General features: G+C 41.4%; 1 protein-coding gene across 1 annotated transcript in view; it reads right to left on the bottom strand.

The window, feature by feature from the left end:
- Positions 1 to 852: 852 nt before the first annotated feature.
- The window catches only part of LOC147029603 (calcitonin gene-related peptide type 1 receptor-like), a 378,533-nt gene continuing 351,633 nt past the window's right edge, over positions 853 to 27,752 (bottom strand). Inside the window, exons 9-14 of the mRNA XM_085872782.1 lie at positions 25,668 to 25,821; positions 17,451 to 17,511; positions 8,322 to 8,388; positions 7,806 to 8,024; positions 6,575 to 6,616; positions 853 to 3,291 (exon numbers count right to left, since the gene is read on the bottom strand). Coding sequence (XP_085728908.1) covers positions 3,076 to 3,291; positions 6,575 to 6,616; positions 7,806 to 8,024; positions 8,322 to 8,388; positions 17,451 to 17,511; positions 25,668 to 25,821 — 759 coding nt within the window. The 3' untranslated portion in view covers positions 853 to 3,075. The remainder of the gene's footprint in view (positions 3,292 to 6,574; positions 6,617 to 7,805; positions 8,025 to 8,321; positions 8,389 to 17,450; positions 17,512 to 25,667; positions 25,822 to 27,752) is intronic.

Raw genomic sequence — 27,752 nt, 5'->3', positions numbered from 1 at the left:
CGCGATCTCTTGCGTCATGTACTTGGCGCCAACCTCCATCCACAATAAGAGCCTGGTGCCAAGTGCATGGGGCAAGATATTGCTGTTGTAAATTAAGTTTTTAATATTTTGATCTAGTTTTAGAGAAATGTGTTTTTCAGAAGTTTGTCAAGAAATCTTTTTTTTTTTCAAGAAAAATAACAATAATCAACAGGTTTTATTTTGCCGAAAAACAGCAAGAGATTTTGCTCATCAGAATGCTTGTTCAATTCATTATAGGAATGTGACAACACACATTTATACACTTATATTTTGCAGACAGAAATCTAAGTGCAGGCAGAACTAAGAATTGGAATGAAGGGCAGGTTCACAAACTGACAGAGAATCATAAGGGACAGAGAGACAAATACATTGGCTGAAAGGTATGGGTGGGGGAGTGAGGGGATCAGCGAGGGTCAAAGAGAACAGGGGGTGCTATTGGAAAGCTCGAAGTAATGAGGCAGTCTTGAGAGATTCGAGTGAGGGACAGAGAGGGCAGCAGTCTTGAAAGATTTGATAAAGGGACATGATACAACTGACACAGGGAGCCGGTTCCACCATTCTGTTCCATTGAACTGCTAAGAAGCCTGGTGTTGGCTTTGTGGTTTGAGTGGCTGGATTAGGATCTTTGAGTCCTGAGTTAGAGCTCCGTTGGCCACTGTATTAACACCAGGTGGGGTTGACTCAGTTTGTCATCCTTCCGATGTCAGCGAAATGAGTACCAGTGTACTGGTATAGGGGCACAGCATCAGCGGCATAGTCGCGCCTCAACAAAACGATAGCTACCCGGCAGCCGAGCTGCCATACACAAGACGAAAAAGAACTCCGAAGCAATTTAATGTACACCAGACTCGACACTTTAATGGAAAGTTAAAATACTAAGTATTCCAACACAACTACTCAGATCATTCCATATTTTGTACATTAGTACAAATATAATGAATACAGAGTGAAACATTTTAATTCGTTCATGTTTGAGCACGATCAAACATCAATGTAAGTTTCAGTTCTTACTCCATCTCACTAATGGAAGTAAATACTTCCAGAAAGTAAAGTAATGCCTTGACTGTGTAGTTATGCAGTACTGTATATAATTAGTTGTTGATTCAGTCTGACATTCTGCTTTAAACAAAGCAGCACAAAAGTTGGACATCGCTGTGCCCGTCCCACTGCAGAGATTCATAACGATATGATGTGTCTTCCACTCAAAATGAAAACTGATAAACACAGGTGTGGATAAAACCTCTGGGGATTCCAAGTATTGCTATAATTGTTCAGTTCTGTGCCTTAACTAACACGAGAAGCATCAAACACATTCTAATAAACAAAATGCTGATACAATATATATCTTTATGGTGAGAATGATGCGGTTAGTTAAATACATCATACATTGTTTTATTTCTTGATAAAATCAAACCTTGAATAGTTTCTAAAAATGCTCATAAACTTTAACATTGACTGGCCTCAAAGATTCACTCTGTGCATCGTGGCTGTTTCAAACTATGCTCTGACAGGTATTCAGAAAATAATCCTTTAAACTAACCGAGGATTATTAGGAGAGATACGTCACATGCATTGCAGTGATATTAAATCAATGTCACAATTTCATACCTTGGAACGAGAAGGGCACTCGGTGGAGCGCATACCTCCGCCATGCAATGCCTGATCCACGGGAACCTATCAGGCCCAATACATTTTTGAAATATCATGCCATACCGTACGATATCGTTTTTGGCTCTATCTCTCAGAGGTGAAGAATCACTTTGAAAATTAAATAATTCTCGTATCCAGATCCGGATTCGGATTTTCACCAAAATCGAAGCAATTCGGCCTTGTGACACACCCAACCTGTCCACCAAGTTTCGTCCGAATCCGTCCACAACTTTTTGAGATATCGTGCTATATATCATTTTTTGCCCTATCTCTCAATGGTGAAGAATCACTAAAAAAAATTTTGTCGTCGGATCTGGATCCAGACTTTCACCAAAATGTAATCAATTTGTCCTTGTCACACACACAAACAACCTGCCCACAAAATTTCATCTGGATCCATCCCCAACTTTTTGAGATATCCTGCACACAAACAAACAAAAAATGAAATTGCTCGTTGAGCAAGGAATTGCCAGAATAACTTTGTCATATCTCCATGATCTCTGAAAAAACAAAAACCTGGAAATCAATTTGGTTCTTATAAGTCGATAGTGCTACTGTTTAATGAGTTATAGCCGTTAGTTTGGTCATGATCATAACTTGGAAGTCAATCGGACTTGAAATGGCGTTTTTATTGCAATTTGAAATTTTTGACCAGACCCCCCTGACCCCCGACCGCTAAGAAGGGTGTTGGTGTGACACCCCAATGAGACATATGGTTAGAATGCAGAACTGGACGATGCACATTTTGGATTTGGTTTGAAGTCGATACGACCATTTTAGTGGACGTTATTGCGAAAATAAGAATTTTGGTTTTCCGGTGACCTTGACCTTGACCTTGACCTTGACCTTTGACCTAGATTCTCCAAAAACGACAAGTGTCTAATTTGGACCATGGCCGAAGTCTGTACCGAGTTTGGTCATGATCACTGAAACGGTGTGGCTGCTCGAGGGTAAACTAACACACAAACAAACAGACAGACTGACAGACACACAGAATGACACACAACCGACCAACATAATTGCTGAAATCCGAAGGATTCCGGAAATTAACAAACAGACAGAAAGGGGTGGAAACATAACCTCCTTCACCTTCGGTGGCAGTGATAATAAGACAGATATTGTGAATGTTTAAAATTGCTTGGCTCAATTTGTCAACGTCAATGTTATTGTGCATTGATAAATAAAGATATTAAAGCATGAAAATCGATCAGCTGGTTTATCTCCCAGGAATATGTCTTAAGAGTCTGGCACTGGCAGCTTGAAAGTATTTCTGGCAGGCAATACAGTCCTGTGGGACACAAAGAAACAGACTGAATGGGCAGAGATGGGAAGGTGTGAAGAATATATTGATGTTATCGTTGGTTTTGGCCTTTCTCAACTGATGCTTCAATGCCGGACTCTGTGTCAGCCATCTGCCTCACATCGCAGTGCGATGAGCTCACTGACGCTGACGCGCTTGCAACTGCGCACCTCTCCATTACAGTCCTTGCCAAAAGGATATGATGTCCCATCAGAGTAGGATGCTGAGTAAGAGCTGGAGCGCATTGAATAATGGTCACGGCGCAAGCGGCTGAAACGAAACTTGTACTGGATCCAGTGACGTTTCAGGACAGTTTGGACCTGAAAAAAAATGTTGAAATGTATCGTTCATTTACAGGTAGAAATGTTGAAAATTTACATTTAGCAAATGAAATGTTGAAGACACTGAACCTTTTCACAAAAACCTTGTATATATTTTGATTAAATGGTGCATATGGATAACTTTCATTGTTTTCTGGTGCTTTGGGGAAGGGGGAAGAGAAGGTTGGGAAGCACTGCATGGTGAGAACAAATTCCACAAGACAAACCTGATAGATCAAAACACAGAACTTGCGTCATATCCACTTCTTACGATCCATTTAATCAGGGGCCATTACATATCACAGGTGCAAAAATCCATGGAATTAATAAACTGAGAAAAGGTTTGCATGATGGTAGAGCTGTAATTTGCAAAAACTCAAAGGGGACAAACTAGAACAGCACTCATTAGAGCGCATACCTCCACCAAGGCTGAACATTGAACGCTTTGTGTCCCACTAAAAGACCAGATTTGCATCGAATCGGCTAGTTTTTGTCACCTACCCAACTTATGCACCAAGTTTTGTTGGAGCCCATTCACAACTTTTTGAGACATCGAGCTAGATATTGGTTTTGGTCCTATCTCTCAGTGGTGCAGAATCACTCAAAAAATATTCTCCAATCCGGATCGTGATCTTCACCAATATCGATCTAATCAATTTGTCCTGTCACACACACACACACAATCTGTCCACCAATTCTTGTCAAATCCGTCCATAAAGTTTTGAGATATCCTGCTCACAGACTGACGGGCCAATAAACAAACGGGTGAAAAAAAAACCTCCGCCCACCTTCGCAGAGGTAATAAGTAGGATAGGGTGGGGTTGGAGAGGTAAAGCAGAGTTATGGAATTGGGACACAGTAAGAAGACAATGTAAAGGAGGTTGGGAGGAGGTATAAGTAAGGGGGAGCCATATGGATAAACTTATCAATAAAAGTCATATATCCACACTATAAAGCAGATGTCTGTTTGTGTGTCACCATTTTTTTTCCAGAGATAGCCAAAAGAATATTCTTCAAACTGTCATTATTTCCTGTTGTTTTTTTGTATACAATGTCGATGCTCGTATAAGAGCTAACACACAGAATGTATAACAAAGAGAGCAAGAGACAAGAGGGGCGGGAGAGGGAAGCACAAACCAGTGGGGAACAGAGACATTCTGAGATCCGTGGAAGAGAGAGGGATGGGGTGGGGTACATGTGGGTAAACAAGATGGACACGACAGGGACTTTCAGGAAGGAAAGCAGGGAATTTGAAGGAGGTGAGTTTGGGATGGATTAATGGGAGTAGAAAAGATAATGGTTTTGGATGGGGGGAAAATATGAGATGGTGGTGAACAGCTGTAGACATGGAGGGAGGAGTGGGATTGAAGAGAATGTGGAAGTTTGTTCCAGAGGTGGGGAAAAAGAGGAATGAAAGAGTGAAGGTGAGAAGTAATTCTTTATTTTGGCAGTTTCACCAGAAAGGGTTTTTTGGTGCATCTTGAGTGCCCTGTGTAAATATTGGGGGGGGGGGGGACAGCTCACAGACGGAGCAGGGAGGGCAAGGCCAGAGAGGAGATGGTCAATGACAGAATGACCACTGACCTGCCTCCGGTGAGAGACCCAAAGACAGCCTCATTGCGAGAGATACCAATGATCCGAAAAGCCTTGTTTTCCACAGTGTGAGGTCGAGCAAGGTGCGAGGCAGGAACACCACCCAGAGGGGAGAGCAGTACTCCATCAGGCTGCATATGAAAGCATTGTACATGATCTGCAGCTCAGGTGTGCCAAGGAAGGACCTTGCACGACGGAAGTTGCCCAATCGGCGACTGATTTTGGAGGCCAGCTTGGAGATGTGGCTTTCCCAGGAAAGATCATGGCAGATAGTGAGACCCAAAAGTTTGAATGAAAGGACTTCTTCCAGAGGATTGTTGAGAAAGTAGATTGGGGGGGGGGGAGGAGGGTTCCAGATGGTCATTTCGGAGAGATATAGTGAGAGTGTGAGATTTGTCCGGATTGAAAGACATGTTCCACATGTTGGACCAGCTTGTGATTTTATCCAGATCTGCAGTGAATGAAGAACCTGCTGCCTGCCGGTCTGAGGGATGACAGATGGTACGGCAGAGGGTGGAGTCATCAGCAAACAGATAAAGACGATTTTCCAGAGAGTCGGAGAGATAATTGATGAAAACCAGAAAAAGAACAGGGCCCAGAACGCTACCTTGAGGAACTCCAGCCTGGACAGGAAGAGGGGATGAGAGAACTTCATTAAGGGCCACATGTTGGCTGTGACAGGAGAGGAAGTCTGCGAGCCATGAGTGGAGATTGCCTTGGATACTCCAGAAAGAGAGTTTGGTGAGCATGGTGGGGTGCCAGTCGGTATCAAAAGCACGTGATATGTCGAGGGAGATGGTTCTGGTCTTATGTCTGGCATTGAGCACCCTGCGGCCTTCCCTTTACTGAACGATTTTCTCTGCAGGTTTTTTTTTAATTCTACAAATGAACTTCCACGACGAAAACAATACATTATACTGAAAACTTTGCAAAATCAATTTGAAACTTCAGTTTTTGGAATGCATCAGCACAAAGGCGATGCATTTCCAAATGTGTCATAATCCACTCGCGCAATTTCATCATTGAGAAAAAATTATCACTTCATTGCCTCAAATCTTAAGAGGCCTGGCAAGGAAGGTCATCTATGGACAACATCCTTGATCTTAGCATTGTCTGAAGTCTCAGTACAAGGGATCAGTATCCTCATTGGTAGAACCCTTTCATAATCAAGAGCCATTTAAGGCAATGCATATTATGTCAGTAAAAATGGGATTATCTTTGGCTTTTTGCTTCAACTCACCAATTCACCATCACCTTCCATATTTTTTGTCACCCTAACAACTGCCAGGATATATTTATTGGAGATGTCAGCCCATGATATTTAACCAAACTGACATTTCTTCCCATGTCTGAACCGGGAAACAAAGGATCAAACTTCGTGCTATTGAGATATTCCAAGTTGAATGAATGAAATAAATTATTTTTAATGGGGTTGAAAGACTAATATGATGACATTATTATATGTCAGTCTAATCCTGCTCTTCCATCGAGTGCATCATGAAGGTGGTATGTTGTCATCTGCTAATATTATCTTCCATGCTCACTCTTAAACTTTTCTATCTCCACTAATCCCCTCTCCCCCTGCCCCACCATCTTCACAACTATTTGCAGTCAAGCCTAATGTTCTTTGGTGAGACGTACAATCAAAATAAAAGATGTGATTGCAGAAAAAGATATAACGTTCTCTTACCTCTCCATTGAAGAAGCAGAACATAGTTGCCACCAAGAGTCCCTGCACACAAAAAGTGAGCAATTTTAAAAGTATCATGCGTCTGAAGCACATGTTATCAGGGGTATTAACTATCCAATTTGGCTGTTTTACGAAATTGGATTTAAGTTGACCTAGAACATGGGGCTCCTATCAAGTAATTATCTTCCAAATTGATATGAATCGCATACGTACACTATGTGCCATTTGTGCAACATTTTCAACGAACTTTCATGATTGTTTTGCTGGTTTCTATCCTGTGTATGGTGGTCATAATCAATGTAGATCTCACTCAAAGCTGGATTATAATATATATTTTAAAGTTTTCATAAACATTATTAGAAACAACTTTCCTTTTATATAGCCAGGATAAGGGGAAGGTGCCGAATGAATATGTGCTGGGATGCGCTGGAGCAGAGGTTCGGGGAAGTGATTGAGAAAGCCAATGAAATATGGGGTGGGGGGGGAGGTGTATCAAAGGAGGAAGGATCCAATGGTAATAATTTCTTCCATTGACCATGTACAATATTAGGTGGCCTCTGCTCAATTTTGTAGCTAACTCAGCTGTTTCATGATCTTTGGTTTGATCCCCAGTGCATTTCACTAAAAACAGTAAGTTAAGATGCATTGTCAGCATGATTGTTGCATGGTGAAACCAACTATCTTGCGAGGACAAAAAAACAGCTTTTACATCTCCAATGTAATGCATTGTGAAACAACTTATGGATTTGTATTTGAAATTAAGCTTTTGGGATGGTTTCATAGAAACATGCCAAATAGATATGAGATATGTACATTAGGTGCAGTTGGTGATTTAATTGCGTTGTAGAGGTTGTACGTTAAAAACAGAAGTAATTCTAGTATCACATTAAGTGAAGCAAATTGATATTTCTTGCAAAATGGAAGTGGCACAGAAATGGTTGGTTAAGTGACCTTTTCCTGTGTCAAGGTTTCATTGTAATTCCCGATCCAAAAAATGCTCAAACTCCAATGCTCCTTTTGCACTCATGATTGAGATCCCTTCAGATGTAATCCTCAACATCAGCCGGTACATAAATACAGCATGTTTAGCCTGTGCAGACATTTCTGACAGGCAAAAGTAGAAGTGAAATCACTTGTTCTCAATTCCCCACACACAGTCAATGAAGCCATAGTTCACAATGTCTAAAAAATCAGAGCAAATTATGCATGGCAGAGCTTTTTGTTACCTCACCTGATAGTTTGTGAGGATGTGCATTATGTATTCATAGACTCTGGCAGCTGTGGGGTTTTCAGGTGTCCAGGGTACCAACACAAACTGAATGCCCAGCAAGGGCACAAGAATGAGTGTCGCACGAACTGCTTTCATGTACATGTGGGACTCGGCATGGTGAGTATCCTTCAGCTTTGTCACCAACACACGGACGATATTTAGCAAAAAAAATAGATTTACCTGGCGATAAAGACAAGGGAGGTGTGGCAGAAAGATATGAATACGAATTTATGATGAGTGCTTGAAAACCTATCACTATTGTGAATGTTAGGGCTTTCATGAGGAGATTGGTGATGACTAAACATCATGAAATGCACCTTGTTGGACGTCTACTCCTGAAACAATTTCTTATCGATGAGTTCAGTGAGATTTCTCATGAGATCTGATGATATTTGATATCATTTTATGACAATATCATCAGATCCCATGAGAAATCATGGCAAACAAAATGCAAGGCACTTTATTTCTGTGACTTACAATGAGAGCAAGGATAATTGGACCGTGAATGATGTAAAGCAGGTTGGTTTCTGAACTGATCCAGCATCTAGAAGAAAGAATATGAATAAGGAGTTTATGAATGTATAACAAAGCTTATGTTTTACCAGTAGCAGCTGTATTTATCTCATTTCTATCAGACTGTTGTCATGCTTTCAGCAGTTAACACAAAGTTACTACTCAGTAAATAAAAGCAAAGACACGTGTTGTTATGCTATTAATATGTGGGGTTAGACATGTCACATGAATGCAGTGTGTGTGTATATGTATGTATCTATGTATATACATACATACATATGTACATTTAGGAAAATTACACCCAAACCAGGAATAAAACCCAGGTCCTCTGGTGAACCACAACAGTGCTTTGCCATCTGAACTATCTCATCAGCCCACAGGCAAAGCACACAATTCTCCCACATATAGAGATGCCACTCTCATTCCCCCGCTGCTTCTGGGACACTCACTGCCAACCAGAGGAGCAGCGATGGACTGTCCATGAAAGGGTCTTCCCCCCAATGGGGGGGGGGCAATTGCATGACGCTATTATTCACCACATGGGGTGTAGTAGTCTCTATATGCTAATAAATGTCAGTGTGTGTGTGTTTCTCCTCCATAACTTCAAAGTCCAAAGCCATGAAACTTTGCAGCCTGAAAGTTTGCATGCATACTAAAGGAACTCCAAGGAAGTGCATGAGGGAAAATTGGGTGTTTGGGTTAATTAAAACACCCCTTTTGAAGATGATTAATTGCCTTATTTATTATATCCTTTATCAGGTGCATCACTGGCCACCTCGTTCTCTGGGGTCTTAAGGAATCTCCTGGGTGACATCGCTGGGGTCTGAAGCCGCAATGTTTTTTTTGGCCTGCTCAACCATGCCTTGATTCGGAACAGACCGCAACGATTTCTTAACAATAGCTTTTTTTCACTTTACTCACCCAAATTATATATCGAATGCCTGTTCATGATTGCTACAAATCACAGGATACATTGCAATGCTTATAAACACCCAGAGACACCAGCGTTCGTGGCTTTACTTCATTTCCGCCGATGTCATAACCTCGAGAATCTCTTAAACGAAGCCAAATTACAAAATTTAAGCTCCAGAATTTAACTTGGTAGCAGTTCCAACTGCTAAAAAGTGTTAATTTGTCTAATTTGGACATAGTTTGGACAGTTGGACATAGCTATTGCTTGCCAACCATTTAATTGTAGTGCTTGCTTGAATGCTTTCGCTGCTTGCCAAGCATCCCAGAGTGGACGGTGGTACAATTTGTTTCCAGAACAGGATGTACAGTCAGTAGTTGCTACAAGGTAGAGGTACATATATGGGTATATTTGGATTTATAATTTAGGGACTCTCCACGGGTATATGTGTGTATGCCTGCATGCTTGGTTATGGGTGCCATGGTGGCAAAGTTTCATCCCGTATCTTAGAGGTTTTGATGTTTAACCTCAAGGGGCTGTCACACCTTGACGTTTTCGCCAGCGTATGGCAAGGTCTCAAAATGTATATAAAACGCTGATGTATGCTGAACTATTGATGTTTTTTAAGTTTTGGGCATATAATAACGTGTTGGACGTATGCATAACGTATTAGTAACGTACACATAACGTTTTAATCACATATAGATAACTTATACCAACGAATGCTGAGCGTGTTGTCGGCGTTCACATCCTATGCCCAACGATAGTCTAACTTATGCATAGCGTGTGGCAGCGTATCGCCGACGATCAGGTGGCGTAGGCTATTCATAGGCTGCGGCTCGACGATTCAAATCATAACCGCACTAGGCATCGAAGTGTGAAGCCGCTGTCACACCTTGCCGTTTTAGCCAGCGTATGCCGATGTATGAAAAATTTGCCGAACCAAGCTGGCACACGTCGAATACGTTATGGGTAAGTTTTGTATACGTTAAGAGCACGCTGGTTTACGTCGTAGTTTTCTGGCATACGTCGTCGTACGTCGAGAAATTTTCAGCATGTTAAAAATTTCTTGACGTACTCGACGTATGACACACGTTCCGCATACGCTGGCATAAGTTGTAGGCACGCTACGCGATCGTTGACACACGTCAACATACGTTACTTGTAAGTTATTCATAAGTCGAAACACGTCGACATAATGTTTAGCATACCCGAAACTTAATTTTTAACCTATGAGTAACGTGCTTTGAAGCTATGTGTAACGTATCTCCAACGCACATTGACGTATGTAGACGTATTTGATTGACGCTTTCCGGACGACCACATAATTTACTGAATGTGCTTCTAACTTACAGCTACCGTATAATGGCATATTGGCAACGTTTAGGGGGATTGGTATATAAAAATGGGGCTCACACAGGAGGAACCCGTCAGTGTTCCAGACTCCATGGTTTTTTTATTTTATTATTTTTTACTTTTTTCTTGAGCATGACGGTGATGCTTTCACTTCCATTTCTAGTGCGGTTATGATTTAAATTATTGAGCGGCAGCCTATTAATTATATTATATTATAACCGCACTATAAATCGAAGTGTCAACATCACCGTCACGCCGAAGAAAAAAAAAACCAAAAAAAAAAACCATGGAGTCTGGAACACTGACACTAAACATTACCTCGACGTGTTTCGACTTATGAGTAACTTACAAGTAACGTGTGTCGACGTGTGTCAACGATCGCGTAACGTGCCTACAACACGTTACTCATAGGTTAGAAATAAGTTTCGGCTACGCTAAACATTACCTCGACGTGTTTCGACTTATGAGTAACTTACAAGTAACGTGTGTCGACGTGTGTCAACGATCGCGTAACGTGCCTACAACACGTTACTCATAGGTTAGAAATAAGTTTTGGCTACGCTAAACATTACCTCGACGTGTTTCGACTTATGAGTAACTTACAAGTAACGTGTGTCGACGTGTGTCAACGATCGCGTAACGTGCCTACAACACGTTACTCATAGGTTAGAAATAAGTTTCGGCTACGCTAACCATTACCTCGACGTGTTTCGACTTGTGAGCAACTTACAAGTAACGTGTGTCAACGATCGTGTAACGTGCTTACAACTTATGCCAGCGTATGTGGAATGTGTGAGTTATACGCTGGCATATGTCGGAAAATTTCAAGCATGGAAAATTTGTCTAACACCTCGGCGTACTATGACGTATGCCAGCGTACTACGACGTATGCCAGCGTACTACGAAAAAAAAGCCTGCGTACTGCGACGTATGCCAGCGTGCTCTTAACGTATACAAACTTACCCATAACGTATTCGACGTGTGCCAGCGTTTAAGCCAAATTTTGCGTACGTCAGGCATACGCTGGCTAAATCGTCAAGGTGTGACAGGGCCTTCAGCAGCGTACGAGCGACCACGTTTTCCTTTGTCTTCTTGACCGTTTCTAAAGCAATTGGTGATTTTATGAGTAGGTGCAGTGCTTTGTAAAGGTTATATGGTTTCTCATTGTGAGTTTCAAAGCAAAATACATTTGATAACACCCGATTTCCGAGCCATTCGTCATATTAACGTGTTTTCTCAATTACAGAGCCAAATTTTTCCCACCAGTCACATGACGATTATGTGTGTATGTTTGTGGTTCATAAAGCATAACATATTCCTGCTCACTCCCCTCCGCCCACTTCCATTCCCCTCTCTCTGTCCCATCCTCACTCCACCCCCTCCTAATACAGTGCAGCATCCTCCAACACCTCTCTTTCTCTCTTTCTGTCTCTGAACGTATCATGACAGTGGTTATGCCCAGATGGTGGTTGTCTCCCCACATATCCAGATGGTGGTTGTCTCCACACATATCCAGATAGAGGTTATCGCCACACATCAGCATAGCAACAGGTTGTATTTGCTCATATAATTATAAATGAACAGGCAAACAAACATGCATATGTGGGAAAATTACAGGCCCAGACCAGGAATCAAACCCAGGTCTCTGGTGAACCATACCAGTGCTCTGCCATCTGAGCTATCTGGACAACCCACTGAACTGTGGCTGAACACTCAATTCTTCCTCTCATGGACATTTCTCATGGAAAATTACAAATAAACCTATGTATATGTGGGAAGGGAAGGGAAGGGAAATAAAAAGTGCCAAAACAGCAACATTTTCTTTTAAACCACCAGGTTCTATATATAACCAGGCTGGAGCATTTAAAAGTCACGCTATCTACCTGGCAAAGGCCTGCCTGCATGCGTGCATTCTCGCACATGCAGCAACCTTTGCACCCCTCCGGTCGGCTCACTCATAATCTGATTTGTACATGTACAGCCCCGCAAGACAGCTTAGAACGAGCATGTGTACTTCTCCGCTCTCTTCTCGCCATGATCTGGTGAGTCAAGCATTAATTTGGCCAATTCGTACATTCTTTGACACCCCTTCCTCTCCTCAACCTCTGCAGAGTTGTATGGTGGAGGAGGGGGTTTGGGAGGAAAACAGTGTGAGGCGATGGAATGGGAAAGCTGTATGAGGGGGCAGGATGGGAAGGCAGTGCAAGGGGAGGGGGACGCAGCACGAGGGGGGGGGAGGCAGCAGGAGGGGAGGGGTGGAAGCGTGAGGGGAGGGGAGGCAGCACAAGGTAGTGCAAGGTCATGGCATGGGAAAGCAGTATGGGGGGAGGGAATTGGAAGGCAGTGTGAGAAACAGGGATGGGGAGGCAGTGTGAGGGGATGGAATGGGAAGGCAGTGTGAGGGGCAGGAATGGGAAGGCAGTGAGGGGTGGGAATGGGAAGGCAATGTGAGGGGAGGGAATGGGCAGCCAATCTGAGGGGAGGGAATGGGAAGGCATTGTGAGGGGCGAGAAACACCCCACGGACAGTCATTTGTACCCATTTGTATCATATCCATGTGTGCTGTCTATGTACGTCTTCGCTTGGAGAAACTAACGACTATTAATATTATTAATATTTATTAGTGTATTTATATTAATATTTTGTAATGAAAGCAAATCACACAAAAAGGTGTAAAGCAGAAAAAAAAAGCCTCTTCACCTGCAGCAACAAAAAAGTTCCTCTTTCCTTGCCAAAACTACCGATTATTAATATATTAGCGGAACTATAACAGTATATTTGGATTAATATTTTGTAATTTAACCCTTTGAACCTGAGCAGTCGGTAAACTGGCCATGATTCAAACCTCCATTTACCCGAGCGGCCGCCGCATGCTTGAGTTTACAAACATCACAAGCAGCATCCTGAGCAATTAGCGGCTTCAGTCTGTGTCACCGCTAATTGCTGAGGAAGTATGAGTGAGGCTTGTGCTGTGCACACAATGTGGTGGTTTTCCCACCACTTCCCATCCTGTCCTGACGTGCGTGCCATGATTGTCTCATTCGAGGTGTGAGTGTGAGGGATGTTTTTGCCATGCACATGCTTTGATACACATGCCAGTTAACCCATCGTTGTGTACACGCTGAAGTGCGTATGATCTGCAGAAGTCGTAGCACAAGATTCATAAAAGTTTTTGAAGGTTTCTTGCTAAAAGTCATTCCAAAATGAGCCAAAATGTGATGTCAGTTAATGAGGTGTTGAGCTCAGATGAGGAAGGTATAGATGATGATGATGTTGATGATGATGGTAATGTTGATGATTATGGCAATGAGAGTAATTTTGAGCCAGAGAATGATTTTTCAAACGGAAGATGAAACTGACAGTCCTGTAGGTGGGCATGACATGTCGAAGTTGTGGTTGTGGCAGAGGATGTGGAAGGGATAGACCAAGGTCTGACTCCACCACCCCATACCAAAAAATTCACCAAATGCAATAAATGTGTAAAGTCCTCAACTTGACTATTTTGGCTTGTTCTGGGATGATGTTCTTTGGGATTCACTTCTCACAGAGACGAATTGCCAAGCTGAATGTGTGATTGTAGCCAAACTAAACAATTATGCAGCAAAATCTTTCCAACAAAAGCCTCTTACTTTGGTAGAGTTGAAGGCATTTTGGGGGCTATGAGTCACCATGGAAATGTTGATACATAAAGATAGGTACGAGCAGTAATGGCAGTCAAAGGACGAGATGCTTACTTGCATGCCTGGTTTTCCAAAGGTCATGACAAGAAACCAGTTCCTTATTGATGGTTCCTCACTAATGACCAAATTACGAGATTGTAGAAGTACCGCCACCACTATAAATGGTCAAGATGCTTGGTAATAAAATTCTTCATGTGGGCTGCATACACTGCATATGTACTGATGGGTTTCATAAAGCTCCATGCTCCACCAAACAAGAGAGTAGTCGCTTTCCATTTGTTAATTGAGAAACTGTGTCAGGAATTTGTAGATGTTACATCTACTGGGAGAAGCATTTGGTAATTGACGCTCAGCAGAGTTTCATGATGAGCGACGACTGAAACGGGATACTCACCATGATGTAGAAAAGGTTCCACATGCAACTACCAATAATCCTTGTGTTGTGTGCAGGAAGAAGTACCTTGTGGCTAAGCAAAGGAGCCCGAGGGTAAAGGATAAGGACTTTCCAAAACATTTCAAGACAATACACTGGTGCACGAACTGTGAAGAATTATCATGTATTGGGAAGACAGGCAATAACTGCTGGTTTGACTGGTGCCACAAAGTAGTTTTGGCGATAAACTCAAAAAACAAGAAAGTAAGACAGTCAGGTCAGGTATGGGAGCATGCGCCAGAGCAGCACGTCGCTGCGTCCACTTTCCAACTGTACTCCAGGGGCTTCTGTCTGGCCATCCCCCAGGCAGATGCCTGGCCCATTCCCATTTCCTTGAGATGCCGATCAACCTGCTTCAATCATGAGGCACATGGTCGGCCCATTGCATACCAGGTACCAAAGGAATTTCGTCTATCTCAGATCCCTGGTCAGAGTCCAAGTCACACATCCATAGAGCAAGACTGGAAGCACAAAGGACCTGAAGACTCGGACTTTCGTCCTCCCGCACAGGTACCGACAGCACCACACCCCATGATCCAGTGAATCCATGATTCCCCAGGCCTGATCCAGACATCTGTTGACCTGTAGCTCACAGCCAGCAGAGACATGAATATCATTGCCAAGAAAAGTGAATCTCTCCGTGACCTCAACATCCTCACTACAAAGAGGCACAGACAGGACAGCAGCATCCAAGATGTCATAGAAAGCCTGGATCTTAGTTTTGACCCAGGAAACCCGTAATCCGAGCGGCTCCGACTCCTCATTCAGCACCTCGGGGCACTCAAAAGGATATCTAAAGTGTCCGGAAAGTTGACTGCATCAACTGCGAAATCAAGGTCAGAGATCCTGACATTTCCAAACGATGCATCTCATCTTGATCTCTCTGACATTCTCCCCAGAATCCAGTCCATACAAGTGCTGAAAAGTGTGGGGGCCATTACACACCCCTGATGAACTCCAGTAACAACTGGAAATAAGTCAGAGATGGTACCACCACATCTCACAGCACTCTCAGTACCAGAGTATAAACCAGACATCAGATCGATCAATTTTGGTGGCACTCCACAAAGACCAAGAATCCTCCAGAGGGCATTGTGATTCACTGAATTGAACGCTTTACAGAGATCAACATAGGCTGCAAGCAGCCCCTGCTGGAACTCTCGTCTGCATTCGGTGAAGACCCCAAGAGCAAGGATATGGTCAATCATTGACCTCTTTGGTGTAAAGCCTGATTGCTCTGGACGCTGGTGATCATGCAGATAGTGGCGAATCCTCTCGAGAATTATCCGAGCAAAGACCTTGTCCGGCACTGAGAGCAGCGTCACCCCTCGGTAGTTGTTGCAGTCTTTGCGATCACCCTTCACTTTTATTTTGAAAAAGCCCAAACAGTTTGAAAAGTGCTCGCCAAGTAGAGTAGCTTAAGCACTCGAGCAAGCACTCCAACGAAATGGCTGATAAGGATCGGCTCGCTTGGCAAGTGATTAGCAATCACCGAACCGTCATAGTAAACACTCACCTCCTGGAGACGCCAAAAATATGAAATATGTCCGAATTGGACAAATGAACACTTTTTTTCACAGTAGAAACTGCTGCTAAATTCAATTCTGGAGCATGAATTTTCTAATTTGGCTTAATTTAAGAGATTCTCAAGGTTATGGCATGTGTGGAAATAAAATAAATCCACAAACACTAGCATCTCCTGGCTTTTATAAGCATTGCAATGTGTTGAGTGATTCATAGGTATGATGATCAGGCATTCGATAATATGAGTGAGTGTCGTGAAAAAAAGAGATTATCGTGAAGAAATCGTTGCGGCCTGTTCCAAGTCAAGGCATGGCTGAGCAGGCCAAAAGTGTGGTGGCTTCATATCCCAGCGAGGCAACCTAGGATGTGCCTTAAGACCAGAGAGAGAGCGAGAGAGCGAGAGAGAGAGAGAGAGAGAGAGAGAGAGAGAGAGAGAGAGAGAGAGAGAGAGAGAGAGAGAGAGAGAGAGAGAGAGAGAGAGAGAGAGAGAGAGAGAGAGAGAGAGAGAGAGAGAGAGAGAGAGAGAGAGAGAGAGAGAGAGAGAAAGAGAGAGAGAGAGAGAGAGAGAGAGAGAGAGAGAGAGAGAGAGAGAGAGAGAGAGAGACAATAATACGCATGATGAAGAATATAATTAAACATGGCCAATAATTATCTTCACAAGGGGTGTTTTAATCAACCCAAACACCCAATTTTCACTCACGCACACCCTTGAATTTCCCTTAGTATGCATGAAAAGATTCAAGCCATGAGATTTCATGGTTTAGGAGTTCTTGAGGAGATGCACACTCTGACACCCACACAATGACATTTTTTGTATATGTGTATATATATATTACATACATACACATCAAACTAGGTTGCAAGATATGAATTGGTGGTTAAAATTGTATGTTTCCAATATTGAAAATACTGGTGAAATTTACATAATGTTCGCTGAGATTGCTGATTATGTCACTCTGCATGCATTATTGAATGACATTGCTTTTCCACTCTTAAAAACGGTATTGAATTGAATGTTGCTGGTCCTGATGAGGGCTGATACATGAGCTTATCTTCAAACTTAAGTTGTATGATATAATTATTTGCTTTGCTTTCATTATTCAAGAATTATATTCATTGTCAAACTGTGTAAAAGGAATTTTGTTTCGAATCATTTTCGTCATGTTTTCTTGTTCCAATGTTTCACTTACTTGTCATTGTAGTAGACAGACCTCGCAGCAGCATGAATAAGAGCAGGGATGATTGGAAATACTGAAATGAAAGAAGTTGACAACATTGTGATTTGTGCAAAATATTTCAGAACAAATACTAATAAAAAAAGTCTGGAGACGGCGATGGTTCACGAGCAACGTACACGGTTCGCCTTTTTTTATTTTTGACCTTCGAGGGGACGCCACGGGCAAACTGGCGGGAATCGGGAAAAACGTAAATGATGAAAGTTGTAGTACTCGAAGAGCACTACTTGCATACCAACTTTCATTCGAAACAGTTGAAAACCATAGGAGCTCGATGCCCAATTTATTGATATTTTTTAACATTTTCTAAGTTCGTGACCTTGTGACCTTGACCTTGGGACGAAAATGAAAAATCGAGCTCCGTGGGGCTATGCAGGTGCCATTGGGCTAATCAGATACCGAAACCCCTGCCAGATTCGACAAACCCCCTCGGAGAAGACGTAACTTGAAACTGGCTACCCCTTAAAAACACATGTTTTTTGGCCGTGGCTCCGCCCATAATAGGCGCACCACGCCCATTCTCAGGAAAACACAACTAGATCATGATATAAACCTCGCACCCTAATTTTATCAAGATCGGATCAAAACCCATGGGGCGATGCTTGGGACAGACAGACAGGCAGACAGACAGACAGACACACACCCATAACGAATATAGTGGTCACTTACTGACTCGTGAACCAAGAGTAATCACCATTAAAAATATATATAAATATAAAAATAAACCAATGTCACCCGCAGGGTGACCTGTATCTTGCCAAAAGGTGACCACGTGTGACTTCTTTAAGGTCACACTGAGGTGAACAGAGCTGCTATCCACCAGGAGCGACTCCTTGAGGAATATCTGCCTACGAGAGATTCCGATGAACATCGTTCTACAGAGTAACCATGAAAAATATGTGTTTGCCTCATAACGTCACCAAATAATGTCATAATGTCTCAAGCTTGACATATCTAGAAAGCACTCATCGAGGTGTTCAATTTGAGGTAATACACGATATGGTTCCTAAAACTTGAAAATTTGACCTTGGGGTCAAATATGTTTGACCTTCGGCGCTAACCATGAAGGTCAAGGCCAATCACCACCAATAACTCACCAGTATTTTGGGGGAAGTTGGGTTTCTTCAGATTTTGTCATGAGAAATGTGTTTCCTTCTACAAACCATTCATCCACTGCCTTTTCCTCTTGGATCAGTTCATTAAATGTCCTGGCATAGTGATTGTGGAGAGCATCAAGTTGCTTTAGCCAGAAGTTTGTAATTCCATCTGGGCCTGAACTTTTAAAGTTTGGCATTTTTTGAAGTCGTTTTCGATTTTTTTTTTTGTTTTCTTCATGATTAATCACTGGGGGCATTTCCTTTAGAATTTAGATGTTGCTTATTATTTTGATCCTGGCATCCATTCTGCTTCCTTTTTTCCTTTCCTTTCCTTTTCAAAGGATTTCAAAAATTCAAAAATTCAAATTTCAAAAATTCCTTTCCAGAATTTTTTAGCTTTTCTTTTTCAGGGGGAGTTGACGCATCCTGCTTTTGTTTCCTCAATTCATGGTGGAATCTCTTCAGGTTACTCTCAAACATGTGGTTTTGTTTTGTCCTGTTGTTTGCTTCCTCATAGTTTTTTTTTTATCTTCCTTGCTGTCATTTCTATTTTGAGTTTATTTCCAGCATCCAAGCACTCGAGGTCTTTCTCTTCATTTTTAGATCCTCGTGGAGGATCTGTAAGTCTTACTCACGTTGTTGTTCTTCATCTTCTTCTTGTGGACTTTTTTGTTTCACAGCCTACAGTTTTCATCGAAACTTCCTGAAACTTGGCGTATGTATGTAAGTATACCCTGCGCAGACGGTAACCATCTCCGATTTTGAAAATTCCTCCGAGAAAAAAAGTTATGACGTCAAAATATCTCCGCTAATGGAAATCACCTAAAAATTATCTCCGAAACTCGGCAAGCTTTTTGAATTCTGTTTGTGGGAATCGAACAGGGAATTATCAGTGATGAATTACCGCACATATGATACATCACTATGACATCGTGTCAATTTTTCTGACGTCATTCCTATTTTTTGACATTTTTTGTTTCACAACCCAGAGTTTTCATCGGATCTTCGTGAAACTTGCCATGTATATGCAGAAAGCCCACGCGCAGGCAGGAACCATCTCCGATTTTGGAAATTCTTCCTAGAAAAAAAAGTTGATGTCATAATATCGCTGCTGATGGAAATCGCCTATACCATTATCTCCGAAACGAGGCAAGCTGTTTGAATTTTGTTTGCAGGAATCAAGCCGGGCATTAGCACAGATAATTTATCGCAAACCTGACACATCACAATGACGTCATATTCGTTTTTATGACGTCATCATTAAGAGGACGAGGATCTTAGCTCATTTGAGCTTGTTGTATTTGTTTTTTATTCTTTGAATTTTCGTTTTGGGTTTCTGTTTCCTTTCCTGATCTGTTGTATCTGACCTACTTCCTTCCTCTGCTGCTCTCTTTTTGTCTCTGATCTCTGTTTCCATGGTGGGATTTGGTTTCTATTTGTAGGGCCTGTGTTTTTTCCTCTTCTGGTGTTGTTTGCCTGTTCCTTTTCTTGAATGAATAGTGCTGTTGCAAAACATACGATATTGATTTCCTTCAAGGTGGATGATTTTGAAATCATTTTTCTAATCGAATGGTTGGTCCGCTTCACAAAGATTTTTGTCCGTTTGTTGTTTTCTATGCAATGGAGTTTTGGTCTCTCTTAGTTTTATCAGTTTTGTCTCTTCTATTTTCGTTCACCAACTCTTCTTCCAACCTTTGTTGCTCATCATCCTCTTCACCCTCCTACTCTCCCTCATTCTGCTGCTCTTCCTTGTCTTTTCACCAATCATCATCCGCCTTTTCCACTCTTTTTCCTTTCGTCTATGCCTGAGTCACCTCGTCCTTGTCTCTGAATTAGTCTTGCCTCTCTTTCATGGGGGATACCCTCGTTCTCTCCTTTTGCCACACTATTTCTTTGCCACCTTTGGACTGGCTCGATGTTGGGTTTTGGGTCCCCATCTCGTTGCAAAGTCAAAACTTCTTCTTGTGCCATCTTGGCCAAATCACTGCCATCCCTTTCTTCACCTTCAAGCAAGCACTCAGTTCCCCTCGCTCTAATCTCTCTTGCCACTTGTTGACTTGTCCGAGATGTAATTCCTTCCATTCTGTCTTTACCTCGATATCTTTTAATTGTTGAAAAAATACCTTCTCAAATCTATCAAGGAGAACTCTCTCCGCCCTAGTGGCCAATTTCATTTTTTTTTTCAGCAGGTCCCTGAACTGCTCACCCTCACCTTTCCTTCCCCATGCCTCATGTATGGAATACATTCTGTACTGGAGGATTATCTCCTTTTCCTTAACATTCCAGGTTTCTGTTTGTAGTTTTCGTCTCTGGAATGCTGTCTTTGATGGTGCAGAGACAGTTAGCACCTTTACAGCTTCTTGCTTTGGTGCATTATCATGTCTCTTTGCAAGGTGATGTTATTCCTCGCTCGAGAAGGTGTAGTCATTTTTTACAGCGCACTTTCCTGCTGCTCAGAGTGGCTGCACAGGCATAGGGTTTCCCCTAAAGGAGACATGTGACTCTTTGCTTGAGATATTTGGGATTCAAGGTTGAAATCTTCTTCTCCTTCTGCAGGTTAGCCGTGACATCACACCTGGAAGTAGACCGCCACATTTGTCCTGATTCTGGATTACATCACGGTATGATTTAACTCAAACGGCAAATAATTTTCGATTTTCCACAAATATGCTGAGTCGATGCATCCTTTGTGCTTGTAAAATAACACAAACCGTTTCATGCTACACAAATTCCGAAAGACCGTAAGTTTGCCAGAAATTGGGCGAGATTTGTCTGAAATATCTGCGTGTGGATCAGGCCTTCAAAATGTTTGGTTTTGTGTTCGGAACATTTTACAGATCACGTTATGAAACAACAGAGATGGCTAGATCTTGTCGTTATGTGGCACGATTTCAGAGAGGATGTCATACCCATGAATAAGCAGAAGAAATAGCCGTCACTCGAAACTGTAACATCATCTCCACCTGGCTACCAGCACATTCATGTACCTGGACAATTTGAGCAGTGAATCAAACAATTGTTGCCATTGCCCAGCAGTTACCACAAGAGCACCTGAAAATCATTATAAATAATTATCAACACCAATTTTAACAAATCAAATAAACCACCATCTATTTATAGTGGAGAGAAAGTATGTATGTATCATCCATCACTTACCTACTCCTCTGAAAGGATTTGACAGAGGATGCTAAAACTTTCAGGGTACCTCCTTCAACCATCCCCCCACAATCCCCTTTCAAAAATACCCACCACCACTCCACCCTCCCAACCCCTCCACCATCGCACCAATCCCCCCTCCACTGTGGCAGGACATCAACATCTCATGGACACGATGGTGGGACAGGGCACGGACACAAATGGCATTCGGGGACAGTCTGAAACAGACACAAAAGTCTGTGGTGTCCGAGTGTTTTCGGCGATGATAGGTACTTCTGCTCGAGTAATATATAAACCGATTTATGTATTACTCCAAAATTCCTCCCTTGTAAACCATCAAATTAATGAAAAGCAAAACTTACCGAGCTGTAGTTAACATGTGACTGGCATTTTGATATTTTTAACACATCCATCTTCAGTTCCGCATTCTTTCTCTGAATCGCTCGCATAAGGCTCGACATGATACGGCTACACAATTCCCCCGAAAGAGGTTCCATCACTACTTTTGTCTCCAATAGTTTCTTCAAAATCCTACTGATCAGTTTCAATACACTGAGAATCTTCAGATTTACTAATGACGGTGGAATCACGATCAGAATCCGAGATCGACATGCACTGTTTTTCTATGTAAAACCACCATTCGGATCAAGGTGAGTTCAATGTGTGACGTCGCTGGCAAAATCGAAAATCGACACTCCAGGCCTTTTTACCTCTGCCACCGAAGGTGATAGAGGTTACGTTTTCACCCCTTTCTGTCTGTTTGTCTGTCTGTTTGTCTGTGTACATGATATCTCAAAAAGATGTGGACGGATCCGGATGAAATTTTGTGGACCGGTGTGTGACAAAGACGAATTGATTCGATTTTTATGAAGATCCAGATCCGGATCTGATAATTTTTTCAGTGATTCTTCACCATTGAGAGATAGAGCTAAACTAATATATAGCAAATCCATCCTATCAATTGGGACCATACTCTGTGCAGAGTGTTAGTGCTGCCTCGGCAGTCTCCTTGGCTATTGGACACAATCCTGGATGGGTCGCCACTCTGACACACGATACCAGCAAGCTGGCACTCATTTTGCTGACCTCGGAGGATGACAGGCAGAGTCAACCCCATCTGGTATTCAACAGCCACGGGGATTTGAAGTCAGGCTCTGAGGATCCCAAGCCCACCACCCTAAAGCCTAAGTCACATTTGCTCTACGGCTAGGATACGGCGGCCGTACCCCCCCCCCCTGAATTGACAGAAACGTGCAGTGGCCGCAGAGTTTATGAGGTGGCCTCAGGGTGGCCCTTCGCCGTATGGCTATCTTTTACAGGCCGTAGGGGTCGCCGTGGAATTATAGCGCGGAGTAATAACTTTTTTATTTCTACGTTGGCCAGAGCAATTCGACAAGCCAAGCTGTGATGTAGATGTGTTCCACATCGACCGTACGTAGGGCGTACGGTGGGCTTGCGTTATTCGTGCGGCTGCCGTAGGCTCTTATCAATGAAAAATGAATTTTGCCAATCTCAAAAAAATTACGGCGGCCGCACTATTTCCACGGTTGCCGTACGGTAGTCCTAAGGTGTCCCTGTGTTCACCGTATGGTAGCCTTGTGGTCTGTGTGACTACCTGCGGGCAACGCAGGGTCGACGCACGGTTCCCCTACGCCCGCCGTGCGTCCTACGTAGGCCTCCGTGGCAGTCTGCGTCGACTGTGCGTCCTCCGTGCGCTACCGCTAGAGATCGGAGTATAGGTGTTTGCCTGTACTCCAAACTGGTATATTCAGTTATATATATATATATATATATATATATATATATATATATATATATATATATATATATTATAGTTATAGTATATTCAGTGATATATACTGGTATATTCCGAACTGTTATATTTTTATTTCAGTAAAAAAAGAACCAGTATATATACCCACTCGTTACCGTCTGTTCGCCTTAGGGCCCCCCCTGCATCCCCCTGCGGTTGCCTTGCGGGCACCTTGCATTTGCCTTGAAAATTCTATGGCCGCCGCAGGGATGCCCTAAGATCACCGTGCGACATTAAATCAATTAAATCCCAAATGTGACTTAGGCCTAACCATTACGCCAACACCAGGCATATATATATATATATATATATATATATATATATATATATATATATATATATATATATATATATATATATATATATCATGATATCTCACAAAGTAGTTGGACGGATTCGAATGAAACTTGGTGGACAGGTTGGGTGTGTGACCATGACAAATTTCTTTGACTTTGGTGAAGATCCGGATCCAGATCAGACGACTAGAATTTTAAAAGTGATTCTTCACCATTGAGAGATTGGGCTCAAAAACGATATGTAGCATGATATTTCAAAAATGTATTGGGCCAGATATGTTCTCGAGGATCAGGCATTACAGGGCGGAGGTATGCGCTCTACCGAGTGCCCTTATAGTTTCGACACTGTGTTTGGCAAAATAAATTCAAAAATTTTCCCCTTCAAATTCGACCATGATTAATGATTCTCAATGGTTTTCAGAAAAAAAATTAATTGCATTTCGGTTCCCCTTCAAAGATTTCAAATATTAATCATGAGTATTGTCGTTGTATTGAAAATGTACCTTGTTCAGTTTTCAACACGTTGTTTTAGGTTTTTTTAATGTACATACGTTTAGAGTTGTGTTGATTGTACGGAAGTGTACATGTACGTTTCATATAACTTTAAAGTGAAGGTGAGCAAAACAAATATCTCTCAGGAATTTCCTGGGAACAAAAAAATTCAGGAAAAAAATGCGTTGGAGTGCCCCTTTAATAACAACATGGAATCAATTATGCTTTCATACACCATTTACAGTTTGTTTCTATCATGTGTACATTAAAAGTTTAAAAAGTTAAAAGTTACACAATCACTTTATGCACACAATAAAAGTTACACAATCACTAAAAGCACCCTGTTAATTGAACAGAAATGAAAAATTGCAAATTTAATGTGTGACCTGCGCAATTAATTTTTCATTCAACATCTATGCTGATGTCTTTCATTATTTTATAGCAAATAGATTTGCTAAAAAAAAAATTTTCTCAAAAGTTCAAATTTATGACAAAATACCGAAAATATATGTAAGTTCCAATGACACCCTAAAAATATAATTTGACTTGTTTTTTCTTCAGTGTATGAAGCTTTTGTTGTACCTTGGAGATGTTGCACAATACCAACAAACTTTCATGAAATAAGAGGAATAAATATGTCTTCTTTAACGGCCACCATTATCCCACCTTTCTTATGGGGTCAGCCAGGGGAAGCTTGGCCCAAGTCTTTACAAACCAGCTGGCCAGGCCTCACATTCGACAAGTTAGGGCAGGAATTTGGAATTTGGCCATGGTGCTGGCATAAGCTTGCCTACACTTTACAAAGAACACCATGGGATGTTTAACACCCACCAACAAATACTGGCAGACTGGATACCCGTTTAACGCCCATCTGAGGAAAAACACACACACATTGATTAATCACCCTGCCTGTGAAACACCAGGCAAACAGATTATGTTTATAGCTGGGTCAGGAATCGAACCCACACTAGACAGTTTTGAAGCAAGTGTGCATACCTCGAGGCCATCCTGAGGTGTTAAATATCTCACGAGCTCAAAATTAACATTCACACTGACATCAAGGACAAACCAAGACAATGGACAAATGAACAAGTTATATGAGAGAAAAACTTGGGTTTTCAATCACAGATTGGAAGCTCATGACTAAACAGGTCACACTCCAGTATTGTAACACGTGCAGCAGCTTGGAGCATTACTATGAAACGAGACATGACTGACCAATTGTTCAATGTAAAATGTTTCCATGTTTGAGTTTTCCAATAGTGTTAGTAAAGGGAAAAATGATTGAAACCAAGAAAGAAAGATGTTTCTGGCCTACCCCAGCCAAGTAGATAGTACCAAAGCAGATGCTGCTTTTCTGCAAATACAGCAATGACGATGAGTGTGTGTAAGTAAATGCCTTCACACAACATCCAGAAGTAGTTGCAGCCCATCATGTATTGGTGGAAAAACTGCAATACTTTGCAGCTCACCTGGAAAAAAAAGAAGGAAAAATGACTGACAATGATGAAACACACATGCTAACTGAACAAGAACAAAGCTGGGATGGTTTGAAGAGTCGAGTTGATCTCAGCTCAAATGCGATGACTTAGTACAGTATTTAGATTATCATCACATTTAGAACATCAATCAGCAATATACCTCTAAGCTCAGTTCAGAAGTTATGCTTTCCTGGGAGTACCTTCTCAAACAACACCACGTTGGATGATTTAACTTTACCTAATGCAGCAGTTAGAGACCTTTCGGCCGTTCGTGGGAGAAAAGATCCCGGCGCAGACAGCCCATATTAACAGAGGCTGTCTGACGTGACAATATTATCATGGAGTATGGTATTACTAGATATGGTATGTAGCAGCGATGGCAAGGAATACCAGAGAGTTGGTGTCAAAGCCACCCAATGCTCACCTGTTTATACATTTTTCGTTTTTAAAAGACTAGTCTAATAATATTTTTTATAAAGCATTGCAGTGAATTCTGATCCAAATAATTTTAAAGTAATATATGTATTTGTATATTGTAATCAGTAAACTAGTACACATATTAAATGAATGGCAAGCGTCTAGTATAAACAGGCGAGCATTGGGTGGCTTTGACACCATCTTAGGTTGAAATTAAAAATTTTTATAAATCATTTCTTAATTTCAATTTCACTACACCAATAGTATACCCCAAAGGAACCTCCATGCCAAATATCAGCATCCTAGTACACATATTAAATGAATGACAAGCTTCTAAAAAATAACTTGCACCAAAAACTTTAACGTTGATGTGCTACAAAAAAGTTAAGTTCAAAACAGGTCAAAAATTTAAAACATTTGAAATTTTTTTTAATTTCAACTTCACTACATCAATAATATACCCCAAAGGAACCTCCATGCCAAATATCAGCATCCTACTACACATATTAAATGAATGGCAAGCTTCTAAATAACTTGCACCAAAAACTTTAACATTTTCACGCTCACGCCGGGGGTATCGCTATAGCTCTCTGTTCTTCGAACAGGTGAGCTAAAAATGGCCATCCATTCAAGTGTGTACAAAATGATATGCTGAAAAACAACTATAGGGTGAAGTCATCAGTGTTTTTAAAAGCCAAACATTATATTCTTGAATGTTTTCAGATCTAACAACAATGAAAAAGATGCCAGAATACATCGCTAAAGTACCAGATTCGAGAGATCGCAAAATCGCCGAATTGTTGATAAATGCCATCCAGCCTTGCACAACACTGTATTGCCTGAAGCAATTACAATGATTCCAATGGAAGGAAGCGACATTCTTTCTTGGTTATCGCACTCATACCAGAACCAAAAAAATGTTTAAAATCAAATATAAAAAGAAGAATACAACCATCAAAATCAAACTGAAAGGAGTATGAAAACAATTTAATTACATTGATGGAATTAATTACTTCCAAAATAACAAAATATGAAAAATATTAAGCATTTTATTACTTTAAAAAATTGCAGAAACAAGAGAAAAAAAAACATTAAAAAAAATATAAAAACATAGAGGGATGAAATCTCAAAAAACAAGAACCAAACAAGGTAGGAATGACACCACATTACAATGCCACAATAGGACATCATAATCCTCATGGATTGGCATCATGACATTTTTTGACATTTTACTTTTGTTGTGGGATTGCAATAGATGAAGAAGAAAAATGAAGAATAATCATAATAATGAAGAAAAATAACAATGAAGAATAACACCACATTACAATGCCGCAATACGACACCGCAATCCTCATGGATTAGCATCATGACATCTTTTGACGTTGTTCCATCACAATCCCACCAAAAAAGTAAAATGAAAGAAAACGAAGGTACCAACAGAAAAAAAAAAAATAGAAAAATCTGGTTAAGAAGGATTATTATATAGAAAAAGAAAAGAAGAAGAT

The sequence above is a fragment of the Eptatretus burgeri genome, chromosome 3 (assembly GCF_056783735.1).
Source record: "Eptatretus burgeri isolate ZD-2024b chromosome 3, Ebu_testis_v1, whole genome shotgun sequence".
Taxonomy (NCBI): Eukaryota; Metazoa; Chordata; class Myxini; order Myxiniformes; family Myxinidae; genus Eptatretus; species Eptatretus burgeri.
The sequence above is the reverse complement of the archived record's forward strand: the minus strand, read 5'-3'. Positions and strand labels throughout refer to the sequence as shown.